This window comes from Grampus griseus (genome assembly GCF_964374135.1).
Source record: "Grampus griseus genome assembly, chromosome: 10".
In the NCBI taxonomy this organism is placed as follows: Eukaryota; Metazoa; Chordata; class Mammalia; order Artiodactyla; family Delphinidae; genus Grampus; species Grampus griseus.
In genome coordinates this window covers 35,172,348-35,189,893 of record NC_139004.1, presented here as the reverse complement: position 1 = coordinate 35,189,893, position 17,546 = coordinate 35,172,348, and the positions used below count along the sequence as shown (strand labels likewise).

Below are 17,546 nucleotides of genomic sequence, written 5' to 3'. Positions count from 1 at the left end.
CATGAACACTTTAGCTAGCCCTGATGGTGAAAAAACAGGAACCAGGCTTTTGGGGGATAGCAATTCTGTATCGTTAACGCTGCAGAATCTAGGCGTAGTGCCTGGTGGAATTAGCAGTCTATGGGTGGGAAGAGCACATCTGTAGTAGACATCAGACCTCAAGCTTGACCCTGGCCTTGTGGTAGTAGTTCCATCGACAAGTAACAACAGTACCCTCTGTGTGATTTTCCACTTGGATTTGGTTCACAAAAGACTCGGAAAGCCATCTTATTCCTCGTTTTCCCTTTACTCAGAGGAGCAACCAGCACAATTCCTTTACTGGACCTCTGTGGCTTAAAACTTGGTGAACTTCTTCGTTTATCACTGATACATGGGACCATTAAGTGAAATCACTATAATTATATGTTTCATTCATAAAAATGCAAACATCTTAGTAACTGTATGAAATTTAATAGGAGCTGCCTTTTTTTTAGGAAAAAATGTTCAGTGTCAAAGGAATTTTTCTCCTATTATTTGTTATAAGCCATACTATTTTCTGAATCTTCCTTAAAATGTAATATCTTTCCATTCTTACTTTTTAGATATAATGCTCCATTTAAAAAAAATATCCAGAATTGGGTGTATAAATTGTCCACTTCCTCAGATATAATTGAAGAGTGGCTAGTAGTCCAGAACCTTTGGGTTTATCTTGAAGCTGTCTTTGTAGGTGGGGATATTGCCAAACAGCTACCTCAGGTAAATATGGTTTTTGTAACTGCTGATAGAATAATTTAGTGTATGTTGTTTATATGTCTCTGTAAAAGTTTTCAGAAAGACATATAGTCATGTCTTGATTATTTGCACCAGGGGTTTGCAAACTATGGCCAACTCACCTGTTTTGTTTTTTAATTTTATTTTTGGCTGCGTTGGATCTTCATTGCTGCACGCGGGCTTTCTCTAGTTGCAGCAAGCTGGGGCTACTCTTTGTTGAGGTGCATGGGCTTCTCATTGCTGTGGCTTCTCTTGTTGTGGAGCACGGGCTCTCGGGCACAGGCTCAGTAGTTGTGGAGCACGGGCTTATTTGCTCCGTGGCATGTGGGATCTTCCCGGACCACGGATCAAACCCGTATTTCCTGCATTGGCAGGCAGATTCTTAACCACTGTGCCACCAGGGAAGTCCCACCTGTTTCTGTAAGTACAGTTTTATTGGAATACAGCCATGTGCATTCATTTATGTTCTGTCTGTGGCTTCTTTAGCATTACAATGGCAGAGTTGAATAGTTGTAACAGAGACCATATGGCCTACAAAGCCTAAAATATTTAGCATCTTGCCCTTTACAAAGAAGTTTTTTTTAAAAAGTGCTGACCTTTGATTTACATTAGTAGAAACAAGAAACTCACATAATTTTCAAATCTCCAGGTTGTCTGAAGAGGTACATTTGAATATGATACTATTAAATTATAATAGTTCATCTCTTCTTAGAATTAGACTTATTCCTCTGAGAGTAAAAGTTAAAATAATCTGTATTCTGTAAACACAAATTAACTATTAGTAAGTTGTTAACTAATAGTAGATCAGAAGCATGAGGCAAGGAAACTTAGCCTTAGAAGCCTGTAACAAATTCTTTAAAACAGCTTTATGGGACCTTTTAAATGAATGCCAGTAACTTACTAATAATTATTCTATGAAGGTAATTTTCCTCTTATAAAATTAGGCCTACTCTTTCTTTTTTTAAACATTTATTTAAAAAAATTTTTTTTGGCTGCATCGGGTCTTAAGTTGCAGCACGCGGGGTCTTTGTTGAGGCGTGCGGGATCTTTCGTTGCTGGCGCGGGGCCTCTTTGTTGCGGCGCGGGGCTTCTCTTTAGTTGTGGCATAGGGACTCCAGGGTGTGTGGGCTCTGTAGTTTGCGGCACGCGGGCTCCCTCGTTGAGGTGTGTGAGCGCAGTAGTTGTGGCGCGTGGGCTTAGTTGCCCCGCGGCATGTGGGATCTTATTTCCCCGACCAGGGATCAAACCCGTGTCCCATGCATTGGAAGGTGGATTCTTTATCACTGGACCACAAGGGAAGTCCCCTAAGCCTACTCTTTTGAATTTCCATACCTATGGCATCACTATAGATTAAAAATCAAGGATAAAGCATTTTGAAAATAGCTGGTTTCCCTTTGTAACACATTTTAAAAACATAAATCATTTTTAATCAGAAAGTTTTATTTTTTAAAAGTGCACTTAAAAGTTTTAACAGAGGCAAGATCATGCCAGTTTCTAAAAGCATTTTAAAAAATTGAATGCAAAGCTTAATATCATCCATGGTAAACAGTTTTCATTTGCAAAAATGCTTTGTTTTGGATTTTTACTGTTTTTCTTTTTCCTGGGGTACTATTAAGCTTTAATTATTCCAAAATACTGAGATCAAATTATTTTCATGCTTCTTCAGTTTGCTTATCAAAGCAAAACACCTGGGGTACTGAAAGACTAGATTTGCAATTTAAGTTGATAGCTCTGCAGATTAATCATGTGGCACTTCGAAAAATGTATTAAATGTAAGGAAAAATATCAGCGGTAAACCTCATTGTGATAGAGCAGCATTTCAATAAGCCGTTCTCTTGTTCCAGAGTTAATTCAGATGAAAAAAAATTGCCCCTTTAAATTATGTAGCCTGAGACTAATAGGCTGGTTTGAGGAACTATAGGAGATGCCAAAGTGAAGACCTGGCTTCATTCAGTTATCCACATGCCAACTTTTACTTTTGTTTTTAGGAAGCAAAACGTTTTCAGAATATTGACAAGTCATGGGTAAAGATAATGCAGCGAGCTCATGAGAATCCCAATGTGATTGGTTGCTGTGTTGGAGATGAAACCATGGGGCAGCTTTTACCTCATTTACATGAACAATTAGAAGTATGTCAGAAGTCACTTACAGGGTAAGAGTTTAATTTTTAAATTACCTGTCCTTTTATATGTGATGGTGTTTTATCCCAAACAAGTTCATAGAATTGACTGCATTTTTGGTTTGGTAGTGATGGTTGAGGTGGTGGTAGGAATTTAACATGTCACATAAATTTAATTTCTCTGCAAAAAAAGACACCTTCAAGTTGAGGGTGGGTGAGTTACAGCATTGTATTAGTTTTGTAGGGCTGCTGTAACAAATTACCACAAACTGGGTGGCTTAAGACAACTGAAATTTATTTTCTCACAGCTCTGGAGGCCAGAAGTCTGAAATCAAGTTAGCAGCACCTTCTGAGGGCTCTAGGGAGAATCTTTCCTTGCCTCTTCCAGGTTCTGGTGGCTCTTGGCTTGTGGCTATATAACTCCAATCTCTGTCTGTCTTTATATGTCCTTCTCCTCTTCCTGTGTGTCTCTTATGAGGACACTTGTCATTGGATTTAGGGCTCATCTGAATAATCCAAGATTATCTCTTCTGGAGATCCTTAACTTCGGTACATTTGCAAAGACCCTTTTTGTAAATGAGGCCACATTCACAGATTCCAGGGAATAGGACGTGGACGTATCTTTTTGGGGCTACCAGTCAACACACTACAGGCATAGAGTAGAGATGTGCACTCAGAGAACAATTAACCAGACAAACTCACAGATAGTTTTCTTAAAAGGCAGTTCATTCTCAATTTCTATTTGAAACAGGGTAACGATATATCTTAGTTTGTCCAAATTTATGCCTCTGTCCTGGCTGAATGGCTATTTGTCCCCCCTCTCTCTCAAAATGTCTTGGTTTGGAGGTAACTTACGTGTTCCCCCTGGGTTTAAGCCGCGAGGTTCACAGGACTCTTAGAAAGGTTGCAGGAGGGCTCGTGATGAGAAAGAAGATAGGATGGAGCAGGCTTGCTCTGGGTCACTTTCTTATTTCCACTTGTTTTCCCAAGTGCCATCCATGGTGCAGCAGGACTTTCTTTCTAACCAAACATTTCAGAGGCAAATGGGAAATGACTGTAGGTGTTTGCTACTATCTTATTGATGTTAGTGATTGCGTCTTGGCTAAAAAAACCCCAAAATTAATAATTCAGAAAAAATTATTTGGTAACGTGACTTTATTTAAAGGTATTTGGAGAAGAAGCGATTACTATTTCCAAGATTCTTCTTTGTATCTGATCCAGTTCTCCTGGAAATTCTTGGACAAGCCAGTGATTCCCATACCATACAAGTATGTAATCTAAGTATCTGTTGCCTAAATCCTTTTTTTCCACAGCCTATGTGTTAAAAAATAAAAATGAAGTTAATGTCTTAAAAGTGCAGTCAGGAAAGAAGAGTATTAAAAATTATGTTGGTTATAAACTGTCTTATTTTCTTTGTATTCGGAGCCCATCAGCCTGAGGCAAGAGTCACCGATTATGCAACTCACCAGCTGGGTGACCTTGGCCAGCTTCTTAATTTTCCTGTGCCTCAGTTTCCTTGTCTGTAAAATCAGGATATTAATCATTTCCACCTCATGGGATAGTCATAAGGATTACACGAGATAATTCCTTGAAAAGTTCTGGACACACAGTATGTGCTCACTAAATGTAATTCATTGTTATGAGTATTTTAATCTAAATATTCTTAGATCAAATAGGGATTGTGGTTTGGATTTGTCCTTTTTTTGTCCCAAGTGCTTCTCAAATGCTTTTATTGCCATTTCCAAGGGCAATACTTCCAGGAGGAAGAGAAAAACTACAGAGAACTGGGTGTGAGAGGCACTGGAACACCCATCCCAGGGACATTTCTGGTTTGGGAATTTGGGAAACAGCTAGTAATACCTTCCTTGTTGGTTTCCAGGGAGTGGAGGGGATGAGAAAGGAAAGGAGGGAAGTAGAAGCTGTGTAAGGCAGACATAGAGCCAAGAGAGAAGGACTGAGCTGTCCCTGGGAGGGAAGAGGGCAGGAACCATGTGGTTCAGTGTCCATCGGGAGGAAGATGACAGTTACTAGTCGAATCTCCATAATGTAAGAGGTGCATTTGTAGGTCTTGGAGGAAACGTTCTGTAGGGCTGGATTTTTAAAAGTGGGCTTCCAAGTCAGTCAAGGGTCAAAGAAGAGTCTTTTTTTTTTTGAGACAATGAAGTAAATTCTTAATCTCTTACAAATATAAAAAATAGTAAAGCTTTTAAAAACATCTCAGTGACTTTTGTGTTTAACGTCATGTATGATGTGTTTGCTCTGTCTTGTGCTTTCTTATAGCCACATCTCCCTGCAGTGTCTGACAACATAAATGAGGTGACCTTTCACGCAAAAGACTATGATCGTATCATGGCTGTCATATCAAGAGAAGGAGAAAAAATTATTGTAATTTAACTTGGTTAAAATTTTATTAGGATTTCTTTAAAAATGTAGATTTGAGGAGAATGCAATTCTCTTATGAAAGAAAGGGAGGGGAGTGGTGTCGGGTTTTAGTTCTGTAGCCCTGGCTTTGTAACAGACTAGTTTGGATAACTCATTTAACTTCTCTGAGGCTCATTTTATTATCTATACAATGAAAGTTTTAGACCAAATGATCTTTATAGTTCTTTCCACATATAGTATTAGTTGATTTTACTCACGTTTTAAATATTTTATATGAAATTGTTTGCTTTGCCTGAGGTACTTTGATTTATGACATTTGTAAAAATACCAAATTATTATCAATTTGTAATATATTTGTAATATATCTTTTAGTTGGATAATCCTGTTATGGCCAAAGGTCCCGTGGAGATTTGGCTTCTGGACATGTTAAAAATGCAGATGTCGTCCTTACATAATATAATTAGATCTGCATTCTATCAAATCAGTGATTCAGGATTTCAGCTCTTACCTTTCCTCAATCACTTTCCAGCACAGGTGAGAATACATGACATTTAAATAGCGAAATAAGGGGGAAAGATATGCAGGAGGCAGTTAGCCTGATGATGTGGAGGCTGTTCAAGCTTAGAACTAGTTAGAGAGGCCCACCCACCCTCAGCCCCCAACCACCTGCCTGACCACTTGCTTGTCCACCTACACCATTCTAGGCCAACCCATCCCATCCCTGAGAAGAGGATTTGCCACTGTTCTTCCATCATTGAGGATATGCACTGAGACTAAAGCACTAACGAGAAATTTCATCTTATGTATAAGTGACACCTATCTATGTATAAAAACCGTCTATCTATATCTATTCATACATAAATATAGACACAGATATAGATATGGATATGGACATATATAAAAGGAAGGAGCATATCTTTTTCTGAAATGAAATGCACCTTGCCTTTTGTTTATTTTGCCTTCAAATAATTAAAAATTGGCATAATTTGTTAAATACGACTAAGTTCCTTTTTAATATTTAATTAAATTAATTAATTTATTTGGCTGTGTCGGGTCTAAGTTGCGGCACGTGGGATCTTCGTTGCGGCATGTGGGATTTTTCATTGTGGCACGCTGGCTTCTCTCTACTTGTGGTGCACAGGCTCCAGAGTGCGTGGGCTCAGTCATTGTGGTGCACGGGCTTAGTTGCCCCGTGGCATGTGGGATCTTAGCTCCCCGACCAAGGATCAAACCTGCGTCCCCTGCTTTGGAAGGCAGATTCTTAACCAATGGACCACCAGGGAAGTCCCACGTTAAATGTGATGAAGTTTTAAAGAGAGAAGACCTTGAAGAGGCCGGAGCAGGTGTTCTCTTGAACAACTCTCCTGCCCTTTGGCTCTTAGAAGTGCCTTGTCAGGTGCCAGGTATTATTAAAACGGGGCACAGAAAATGAAGAGCTAACAGTTCCATTACATTTTCAGCCAAGATAAATGAAAAGTGATGGTTTGTGATCTAGGTCAGAGATAGTGTGGGATAGAAGGCAAGAGCTATCCAAGGAAAATATAGGCAGGTTTTACTTCCCCAGCTGCTCCTCCCAACCTGAACTCCAAATCCTATGTTACTGCACACACAGTGGAGGCAGCTGAAATGATATGAAATTATTCAAATGACAGAAGTACAGACATAAAATCAACCTTCACTGGAGAGAATATTTTAATATTGTTTTTGTTTTGTATAATATCCTCGGTAAACTTTAATATTCTTATTAGCATTTGCGATAAAGCTTTATAAAATACTTATTTGATAAGCTGAGAAAAATAGCTCCTTAGACTAAATCAACATACTTTCTCTCTCTCAGGAAAGCTTGATCACCCTTTATACGCTGAAGGAGATACAGGATTAAAGTTGGAAAAGTTGAAAAGCAAATTTAAAGTAGCAGTGAAGTTGAACAGAATATAGTAGGAAAGTTGACTAACTTTTAGGACTTTATTTAATGTGTGTATATATACATATATATATACACACACACACACAAAGATTTTTAGATAAAAATCTTAATATTGTAGTGGGCAAATTTCAGTTTTCTGGAAAAATTGCTTTAAAGAGTAATGAATATATAAATATATTCATTCTATATTCATTCAATATATAGTCATTCAATATATTCATTCAATATATATATTACTCTTTAAATTGTATTTTATTTCATTTATTTTTAAAATAAATAAATTTATTTATTTATTTGTTTATTTTTGGCTGTGTTGGGTCTTGGTTGCTGCGTGCGGGCTTTCTCTAGTTGCAGCGAGCAGGGACTATTCTTCATTGCTGTGCGTGGACTTCGCATTGTGGTGGCTTCTTTTGTTGCGGAGCACAGGCTCTAGGCGCGCGGGCTTCAGTAGCTGTGGCACACAGGCTCAGTAGTTGTGGCTCACGGGCTCTAGGACTCAGGCTCAGTAGTTGTGGCACATGAGCTTTGTTGCTGCATGGCATGTGGGATCTTCCTGGACCAGGGATCAAACCTGTGTCCTGTGCATTGGCAGGCGGATTCTTAACCACTGTGCCACCAGGGAAGTCCCTAAATTGCATTTTATAAAGCAGGTTTCCCAAATAAATTTGCCTATTATACAATGTTAATTTTTTATCTAAAATTGTTTAAAATTTCACCTCTGTTTTCTTCTGAAACACGTTTTTAAGATTATGAACACAATGGATCCTTGTTGCAAAAATTGGGGAAAACTTGAAGAATATGAAAGTGAAAATAAAAATTTCCCATTGTTCCACCACTTGGAAATGATGACTTAATATTTCCATGTGGTCCCTTTCAGTATTTTTTAATATGCTTATTATAAGCATCAAATAATATTGATGAGAATGAGCATTCTTATTTTATTTTTTATTGTAATGAAACATCCTCCAGTTTTCCCTGTGAAGTCTGCTGCCTTCTTAAACCTAGTGAAAAACATAATTTAAGCTTTTCTTGGTGACTTAGGGTAGTCATTTTATTTTTCTCATCATTATTAGATTATAATTACTATACAGTGTTGTGTTAGTTTATGCTGTACAACAAAGTGAGTCAGTTATATGTATACATATACCTGCATACCCCCTCCTTCTTGGGCCTCCCTCCCACCCTCCCCATCCCACCCCTCTAGGTCATCACAAAGTACCGAGCTGATCTCCCTGTGCTATACAGCAGCTTCCCACTAGCTATGTATTTCACACATGGTAATGTATATATGTCAGTGTTACTTTCTCAGTTCGTCCCACTCTCCCCTTCCTCCTCTGTGTCCACAAGTCTGTTCTCTATGTCTGCGTCTCTATTCCTGCCCTGCTAGTAGGTTCATCAGTACCATTTTTCTAGATTCCATATATATGTGTTAATATACGGTATTTGGTTTTTCTTTCTGACTTACTTCACTCTGCATGACGGACTCTAGGTCCATCCACATCACTAACAATGACTCAATTTCATTCCTTTTTATGGCTGATATTCCACTGTATATATGTACCACATCATCTCTGTCCATTCATCTGTTGATGGACATTTAGGTTGCCTCCATGTCCTGGCTATTGTAAATAGTGCGGCGCTGAACATTGTGGTACATGACTCTTTTTGAATTATGGTTTTTTCAGGGTATATGCCCAGTAGTGGGATGGCTGGGTCATATGGTAGTTGTATTTTTAGTTTTGTAAGGAACCTCCATACTGTTCTCCATAGTGGCTGTATCAATTTACATTCCCACCAACAGTGCAGGAGGGTTCCCTTTTCTCCATGCTCTCTCCAGCATTTATTGTTTGTAGATTTTTTGATGATGGCCATTCTGACTGGTGTGAGGTGATACCTCATTGTGGTTTTGATTTGCATTTCTCTAATGATTAGTGATGTTGAGCATCTTTTCAAGTGCTTGTTGGCCATCTGTATGTCTTCTTTGGAGAAATGTCTATTTAGGTCTTCTGTCCATTTTTGGATTGAGTTGTTTGTTTTTATTGATATTAAGCTGCATGAGCTGCTTGAATATTTTGGAGATTAATCCTCTGTCAGTTGCTTCATTTGCAAATATTTTCTCCCATTCTGAGGGCTGTCTTTTCGTCTAGTTTATGGTTTCCTTTGCTGTGCAAAAGCTTTTAAGTTTCATTAGGTCCCATTTATTTATTTTTGCTTTTATTTCCATTTCTTTAGGAGGTGGGCCAAAAAGGATCTTGCTGTGATGTCAAGGAGTGTGCCACCTGTTTTCCTCTAAGAGTTTTATAGAGTCTGTCCTTAGATTTAGGTCTTTAAATCCATTTTGAGTTTATTTTTGTGTATGGTGTTGGGAAGTGTTCTAATTTCATTCTTTTACATGTAGCTGTCCAGTTTTCCCAGCACCACTAGTGAAGAGGCTGTCTTTTCTCCATTGTATATTCTTGCCTCCTTTGTCAAAGATAAGGTGACCATAGGTGCATGGGTTTATCTCTGGGCTTTCTATCCTGTTCCATTGATATATATTTCTGTTTTTCTGCCTGTACCATACTGTCTTGATTACTGCAGCTTTGTGGTATAGTCTGAAGTCAGGGAGCCTGATTCCTCCAGCTCCGTTTTTCTTTCTTAAGATTGCTTTGGCTATTCGGGGTCTTTTGTGTTTCCATACATATTGTAAAATATTTTGTTCTAGGTCTGTGATAAATACCATAGGTGATTTGATAGGGGTTGCACTGAATTTGTAGACTGCTTTGGGTAGTATAGTCATTTCCACAATGTTGATTCTTCCAACCCAAGAACATGGTATATCTCTCCATCTATTTATATCATCTTTGATTACTTTCATCAGTGTCTTACAGTTTTCTGTATACAGGTCTTTTGTCTCCATAGGTAAGTTTATTCCTAGGTATTTTATTCTTTTTGTTTCAATAATAAATGGGATTGTTTCCTTAATTTCTATTTCTGAAATTTCATTGTTAGTGTACAGGAATGCAAGAGATTTCTGTGTATTAATTTTGTATCCTACGACTTTACTAAATTTGTTGATTAGCTCTAGTAGTTTTCTGGTGGCACCTTTAGGATTTTCTATGTATAGTATCGTGTCATCTGCAAACAGTGCCAGTTTTAGTTCTTCTTTTGACATTTGGATTTCTTTTATATCTTTTTATTCTCCGATTGCCGTGGCTATGATTTCCAAAACTATGTTGAAAAATAGTGGTGAGAGTGGGCACCCTTGTCTTGTTCCTGATCTTAGAGGAAATGGTTTCAGTTTTTCACCACTGAGAATTTTGTTTGCTGTTGGTTTGTCATATATGGCCTTTGTTATGTTGAGGTAGGTTGCTTCTATGCCCACTTTCTGGAAAGTTTTTATCATAGATGGGTGTTGAATTTTGTCGGAAACTTTTTCTGCATCGATTGAGATTATTCTATGGTTTTTATCTGTCAGTTTGTTAATATGGTGTATCACATTGATTGATTTGCATATATTGAAGAATCCTTGCATTCCTGGGATAAACCCCAGTTGATCATGGTGTATGATCCATTTAATGTGTTGTTGATTCTGTTTGCTAGTATTTTGTTGAGGCTTTTTGCATCTATGTTCAACAGTGATATTGGTCTGTAATTTTCTTTTTTTGTGTTATCTTTGTCTGGTTTTGTTATCAGGGTGATGGTAGCCTTGTTGAATGAGTTTGGGAGTGTTCCTTCCTCTGCTATATTTTGGAAGAGTTTGAGAAGGATAGGTGTTAGCTCTTCTCTAAATGTTTGATAGAATTCGCCTGTGAAGCCGTCTGGGCCTGGGCTTTTGTTTGTTGGAAGATATTTAATCACAGTTTCAATTTCAGTGCTTGTGATTGGTCTGTTCATAGTTTCTGTCTCTTCTTGGTTCAGGCTTGGAAGATTGTACTTTCCTAAGAATTTGTCCATTTCTTCCAGGTTGTCCATTTTATTGGCATAGAGTTGCTTGTAGTAATCTCTCATGATTCTTTGTATTTCTGCAGTGTCAGTTGTTACTTCTTGTTCATTTCTAAATCTGTTGATTTGAGTCTTCTCCCTTTTTTTCTTGATGAGTCTGGCTAATGGTTTATCAGTTTTGTTTATCTTCTCAAAGGTTCAGCTTTTCGTTTTATTGATTTTTGCTATTGTTTCCTTCATTTCTTTTTCATTTATTTCTGATCTGATTTTTATGATTTCTTTCCTTCTACTAATTTTGGTTTTTTTTTCTTATTTCTCTAATTGCTTTAGGTGTAAGGTTAGGTTGTTTATTTGAGATTTTTCTTGTTTCTTGACGTAGGATTGTATTGCTATAAACTTTCCTCTTAGAACTGCTTTTCTACATCCCATAGGTTTTGGGTCATCATGTTTTCATTGTCATTTGCTTTTAGGTATTTTTTGATTTCCTCAGTGATCTCTTGGTTGTTTAGTAGCATATTGTTTAGCCTCCATGTTTTTTTTTTCTTTTACAGTTTTTTTCCTGTATTTGATATCTAGTCTCATAGTGTTGTAGTCGGAAAAGATACTTGATATGATTTCAATTTTCTTAAATTACCAAGCCCTTGATTTGTGACCCAAGATGTGATCTATCCTGGAGAATGTTCCATGAGCAGTTGAGAAGAAAGTGTATTCTGTTTTTGGATGGAATGTCCTATAAGTATCAATTAAGTCCATCTGGTCTAATGTGTCATTTAAGGCTTGTGTTTCCTTATTAATTTTCTGTCTGGATGATCTGTCCATTGGTGTAAGTGAGGCATTAAAGTCTCCCTCTGTTATTGTGTTAGTGTTGATTTCCCCTTTTGTGGCTGTTAGCCTCTGCTTTATGTATTGAGGTGCTCCTATGTTGGGTGCATAAATATTTACAATTGTTATATCTTGCTCTTGGATTGATCCCTTGATCATTATGTAGTGTCCTTCCTTGTCTCTTATAATAGTCTTTATTTTAAAGTCTATTTTGTCTGATATGAGTATTGCTTACTCCAGCTTTCTTTTGATTTCCCTTTGCATGGAATATCTTTTTCTATCCCCTCACTTTCAGTCTGTATGTGTCCCTAGGTCTGAAGTGGGTCTCTTGTAGACAGCATATATATGGGTCTTATTTTTGTATCCATTCAGCCAGTCTGTGTCCTTTGGTTGGGGCATTTAATCCATTTACATTTTTAAAAAATTTATTTATTTATTTATTTTTGGCCACATTGGATCTTCATTGTGGTGCATCGGCTTCTCATTGCAGTGGCTTCTCTTGTTGTGGAGCACAGGCTTCAGCACACGGGCTTCAGTAGTTGTTGCATGTGGGCTCAGTAATTGTGGCTCACGGGCTCTAGAGCGCAGGCTCAGTTGTTGTGGCACATAGACTTAGTTGCTCTGTGGCATGTAGGATCTTCCCAGACCAGGGATCGAACCCGTGTCCCCTGCATTGGCAGGCGGATTCTTAACCACTGCGCCACCAGGGAAGTCCCTAATCCATTTACATTTAAGGTGATTATTGATATGTATGTTCCTATAACCATTTTCTTAAATGTTTTGGATTTGTTTTTGTAGGTCTTTTCCTTCTCTTCTGTTTCGTGCCTAGAGGAGTTGTTTAGCATTTGTTATAAAGCTGGTTTGGTGGTGCTGAATTCTCTTAACTTTTGCTTGTCTCTAAATCTTTTGATTTCTCTGTCGAATCTGAATGAGATCCTTGCTGGGTAGAGTAATCTTGGTTGTAGGTTTTTCCCTTTCATCGCTTTAAATATGTCTTGCCACTCCCTCTGGCTTGCAGTTTCTGCTGCAAGATCAGCTGTTAACCTTATGGGGATTAACTTGTATGTTGTTTTTCCCTTGATGCTTTAATATTTTTTCTTTTTGTTTAATTTTTGATAGTTTGATTAATATGTGTCTTGGTGTGTTTCTCCTTGGATTTATCCTATATGGGACTTTCTAGGCTTCCTGGACTTGACTGACCATTTCTTTTCCCCTGTTATGGAAGTTTTCAACCGTAATCTCTTCAAATATTTTCTCAGCCCCTTTCTTTTTCTCTTCTTCTTTTGGGAGCCCTATAATTCAAATATTGGTGTGCTTAATGTCCCAGAGGTCTCTGAGACTGTCCTCATTTCTTTTCATTCTTTTTTCTTTATTCTGCTCTGCTGCAGTTATTTCCACCATTCTATCTTCCAGCTCCCTTATCCCTTCTTCTGCCTCTGTTTTTCTGTTATTGATTCCTTCTAGGGTATTTTTCATTTCACCATTGATTGTCTGTTCTTTAGTTCTTTTAGGTCCCTGTTAAACATTTCTTGTATCTTCTTGATCCATGCCTTCATTCTCTTTCCAAGATTTTGGATCATCTTTACTATCATTACTCTGAATTGTTTTTCAGGGAGTTTGCCTATTTCCTCTTTATTTTTTTGGTCTTGTGGGTTTTTATCTTGCTCCTTTGTCTGCAAGATAATTCTCTGTCTTCTCATTTTGTCTAATTTACTGTGTTTGAGGTCTTCTTTCCCTAGGCTGCAGGATTGTAGTTCCTCTTGCTTCTGTTCTCTGACCCTGATGCTGATGTTGGTCCGGTAGCTTGTGTAGGCTTCCTGATGGGAGGGACTGGTGCCTGCGTTCTGGTGGGTGGAGCTGAGTCTTTTCCCTCTGATGGGCAGGGCCCTGTCAGGTGGTGTGTTTTGGGGTGTCTGTGAACTTAGTATGACTTTAGGTAGCCTGTCTGCTGATGGGTGGGTTTGTGTCTCTGTCTTGTTTGTTGTTTGGTCTGAGGTGTCCAGCACTGGGAACTGCAGGCAGTAGAATGGAGTCTTGTATTCAGACAGAGGCCTCCTGGAGAGCTCTCACTGCTTAACATTCCCTGGGACTGGGAATTCTCTGGTGGTCCAGCATCCTGGACTCAGCACTCCCTCCCCAGAGGCTCAGGCCGACTTCCAGCCAGGGAACTAAGACCATGCAAGTTGCTCATTATGGCAATAAAGGGCATTTAAAAAAAAAAAAAAAAGACATAAAAGACAAATGAAACCCCAGACAAATGGTAAAAGCAAAATCAAACAAGGAGAAACAGGGAAACACACATACAAAAGAAACAAAAACAGAACAAAATAAAACAAAAAGGAAGAGAACAACCAGACAAACAAAAGAACCTGAAAACGAAATCAAACAATTAAAAACAAAACTAACAGAAACAAAAAGCCCCAAAACAAAACCAGAGCAGAGTGCCAACTGAAGAATAAAGAAAAGAAACAAAAACTGACAGAAATGATTAAAAAAGAAAAAAGGGAAAAAACACAGAAGAAAAGCAAAGCAAAGTAGAAACAGAAATATAAAAAAATAAAAAAATACATTAAAGAAAAAGACGAAAAAAGGGAGAACACAGAACAACTGAAAAGCAAAGTAAAAATATATTAAAAAATTAATAAAAGATAAAAGATATGTTAAAAAACAAGAAAATCCCAAAAGACTAAATAAGACTAATAACAACAAAACAAGAACAACCAAAAAAAGAACCAACAACAGAACAAATCAAAACATAATAAAAATAATAGCAATAATAATGTTATCTAAGCTGTCAGTGTCCTTGCTCCTGCTGTGAGCCACAGCCCACTTCCACCTCCCCAAGAGGCCCTCCACTGCCTCTGGGCTGTTCTCTGGACCTGTTGTGTGCCCTGTGGGGACCACTCAGGCTCTGATCTGGCCCAGTTCCTGCATGTGCTGCCCCCAAAGTCCACAGCTGCCAGCGCTAGACTGTTTTCATATGTGGGAACTCTCATTGTCGACTCAGATATTGCATGGGTGCAGGTTCTACCTAGCTGATTGTGGGGATTTAATCTGCAGCTTATGCAGCTAATGGGAAGATTTTCGATCCTCTTCCTTGGTCGCCCCACCCCTGGGGTTCAGCTTTGATTTTATCCCACCTCTGTGTGTGGGCCATCCACAGGAGTCTGCTCCTGGGGCTGCCTTGAAGCACTTGGGTCTGACCCAGTGAGGACAGGGTGCAAAAGTGGTATGGCTGCTTGGGTTGTGGGAGCCCCAGCGGTACCAAATGTGCAGGGAAGCCAGCGGCCACGGGTGCAAGAGATATCAGGATAGTTATCATTTTAAAGATCAGTTTTTAGAATATACCTCTATGTAGTGATTTTGCAGGGTCTGCAAGTCTGTTTGGTCTTTAAATCAAGAAAGCCTTACACTATTGTTTCTGTACTGTTTCTCTTTGCTTTGTGCAAATAGAATCTGCTTGCTCTTGGGAGCTTCCTGACAGCAGCTATTTCCTCTACATCCCATTACTCCTCTCAGCCAGGTGCTTCATTTATCTTTACCTGCAGACCCCAGGATTGGCCACTACTCTAGCAGGAAAATTACTGAAGTTCCAGAGGAAGCAGGGATAAGGAAAGGGTTTTATTCCTGCTTTACCTACATCGAATGCCATGCCTGCAGTACCCGCATTCCCTCACACACTTTCCTTCCCCTGCCAGATATGGAATTCCTTTTTGGTCCAAATGATCTTGGATCTGTTGCTTGACTCTGGGGATGAACAAAAGCTCCCAAAGGGACAATTGTTGCAGTGAGGGGGTGAGGGTAGGGCATGTTCTGACCACTTTTATTTCCTTTTCTGCAGCAGAAATTGTAGGTAAGGTGACAGTCCACTCACAGTTTCCTTATGCCTTCATCAGGAGACAAAGGACAAGCTTTTCCCCTTCTCACTTTCTGTCTGTCTCTCTTGTAGATAAATATATAGACAGAGAAGTAGATGTAGACAAAGATATGGATATTAGAGGGAGTGTGAGATTAAGAAAAGAGATAGGCAGCATATCCTTTTTAGAAGATGCAAAGAAACCTTTGCAAAACCCTGCTGAAGAAAAATACACAGTATGTATTAATTCCATTTCTTTTCTTGAGAAAGAAAAATCACTGTATGAAGGTATATGGGCCTCAGGCCCTCTGTAGAAAAATTTCCCAAGCATCTTCCATTAACGTACATATAATTCCATAAATCATAGCAATTGTTCAAATTATTATTTATCTATCGACATTGAAATAATTAAATAATCAATAGTTTGAACTTTAAATGTTTTTACCCTTTGGGAGTAGAAAAATGCATGTCCCTTTTTTAGTTTAAAATCAGTAAGACTGTTCACCTTTATGTGACTAAGTGACCACTAAATTTTATTGCAGATGTGCTTTAAATATTTGGTAAATTTATTTGTCTTCTGGATTTGTAGGTTGGGCTTCTGGGACTTCAGATGTTGTGGACACATGATTCAGAAGAGGCTTTAAATAATGCAAAAGATGACAGGAAAATCATGCAAGTGACCAATCAGAAATTTTTGGATATTCTAAATACTCTAATTAGTCAGACAACACATGACCTAAGCAAGTTTGATAGAGTGAAATTTGAAACTCTAATTACCATCCATGTGCATCAGAGAGATATTTTTGATGACTTGGTAAAGTATCATTTTTTTCTTAATTTAAAATAATTTAGTGTACTAGTTAATAAGTTAGTGCTTCTAATAATGAACATTTAAGTATTATATGTATTTCTTAACTTATATGAACCTTCCATCTGCTTAGTCCTTTTTTACAACTCTCCAGTATAGTTGTATAGTTGTAGACAACTATACGATGTCTACAAATATCTGTATTTGGAAGTTTTAACAATCATATGTGTATATTCACCTTTGGCATTCTGAAAGTCTGGAATCAACTGATGTGATTTGAACTAATTGTTTCATTAAACCAATAACCAGGGATGTGATATAATTTAGGTGGGCTTGGTCATGAGTTATGATAATGTTAGTTCATAACTTGGCCCCTGTACAGAGAGGGCAAGGAGAGCCTGAAGAGAGAGGCATGTTACTCCAGGTTGGTAGGTGGAAGTTTTAATAAGCCAGGAAGTTTACTCATGAGGCTTGTCTTGGGCAGCCACGAGCAGAGCAGATCTCTGCATTTGTCTGCCAAAATTTTCTAAGTTTATATAGAGGCCTTAACTGTCACATATACCATCCAGATGGTCTCAACAACACATTGCTCTCTCAAGGCTGCATCCTTGAAAACAGCCCCACTGTGGGAACAGTGGGCAGAATGCCCGTTCCAAGGACAGGGAAGGGGATGAGGATCCTCCAATTGCCTGTGTCCATCCAGCTCTTGGGTCAACCTGCGGTCATGTCTTCTAGATTACCTCTTCCAACAGATGAGCCAACTGTGAAAGAAGTCCAGATTGAATAGAACCAAGCTTCAGGGAACTCGCACGGCTGTTCAACTGATAGTGTCCAACAGGGCATCATGGGCTTGCTTTGGGCAAAGTTCTGCAGGGTGGGAGTAAGAGGGATGATATTTGAATTCCCTTTGGAAATAGAACCCTAACCAGTGGTCTTGAGCAGTAGTTATCTATTATGG

At 38.5% G+C, this 17,546-nt stretch overlaps 1 protein-coding gene across 1 annotated transcript in view; it reads left to right on the top strand.

Annotated features, from left to right (window-relative positions):
* Window positions 1-17,546, top strand: part of DNAH8 (dynein axonemal heavy chain 8) — a gene marked incomplete at its 5' end in the record, with an annotated part of 322,388 nt that overhangs the window by 122,707 nt on the left and 182,135 nt on the right. Inside the window, 6 exons of the mRNA XM_082664076.1 lie at window positions 582-735; window positions 2,739-2,902; window positions 4,035-4,137; window positions 5,150-5,254; window positions 5,624-5,785; window positions 16,370-16,594. Of these exons, the coding sequence (XP_082520202.1) occupies window positions 582-735; window positions 2,739-2,902; window positions 4,035-4,137; window positions 5,150-5,254; window positions 5,624-5,785; window positions 16,370-16,594 (913 nt within the window). The remainder of the gene's footprint in view (window positions 1-581; window positions 736-2,738; window positions 2,903-4,034; window positions 4,138-5,149; window positions 5,255-5,623; window positions 5,786-16,369; window positions 16,595-17,546) is intronic.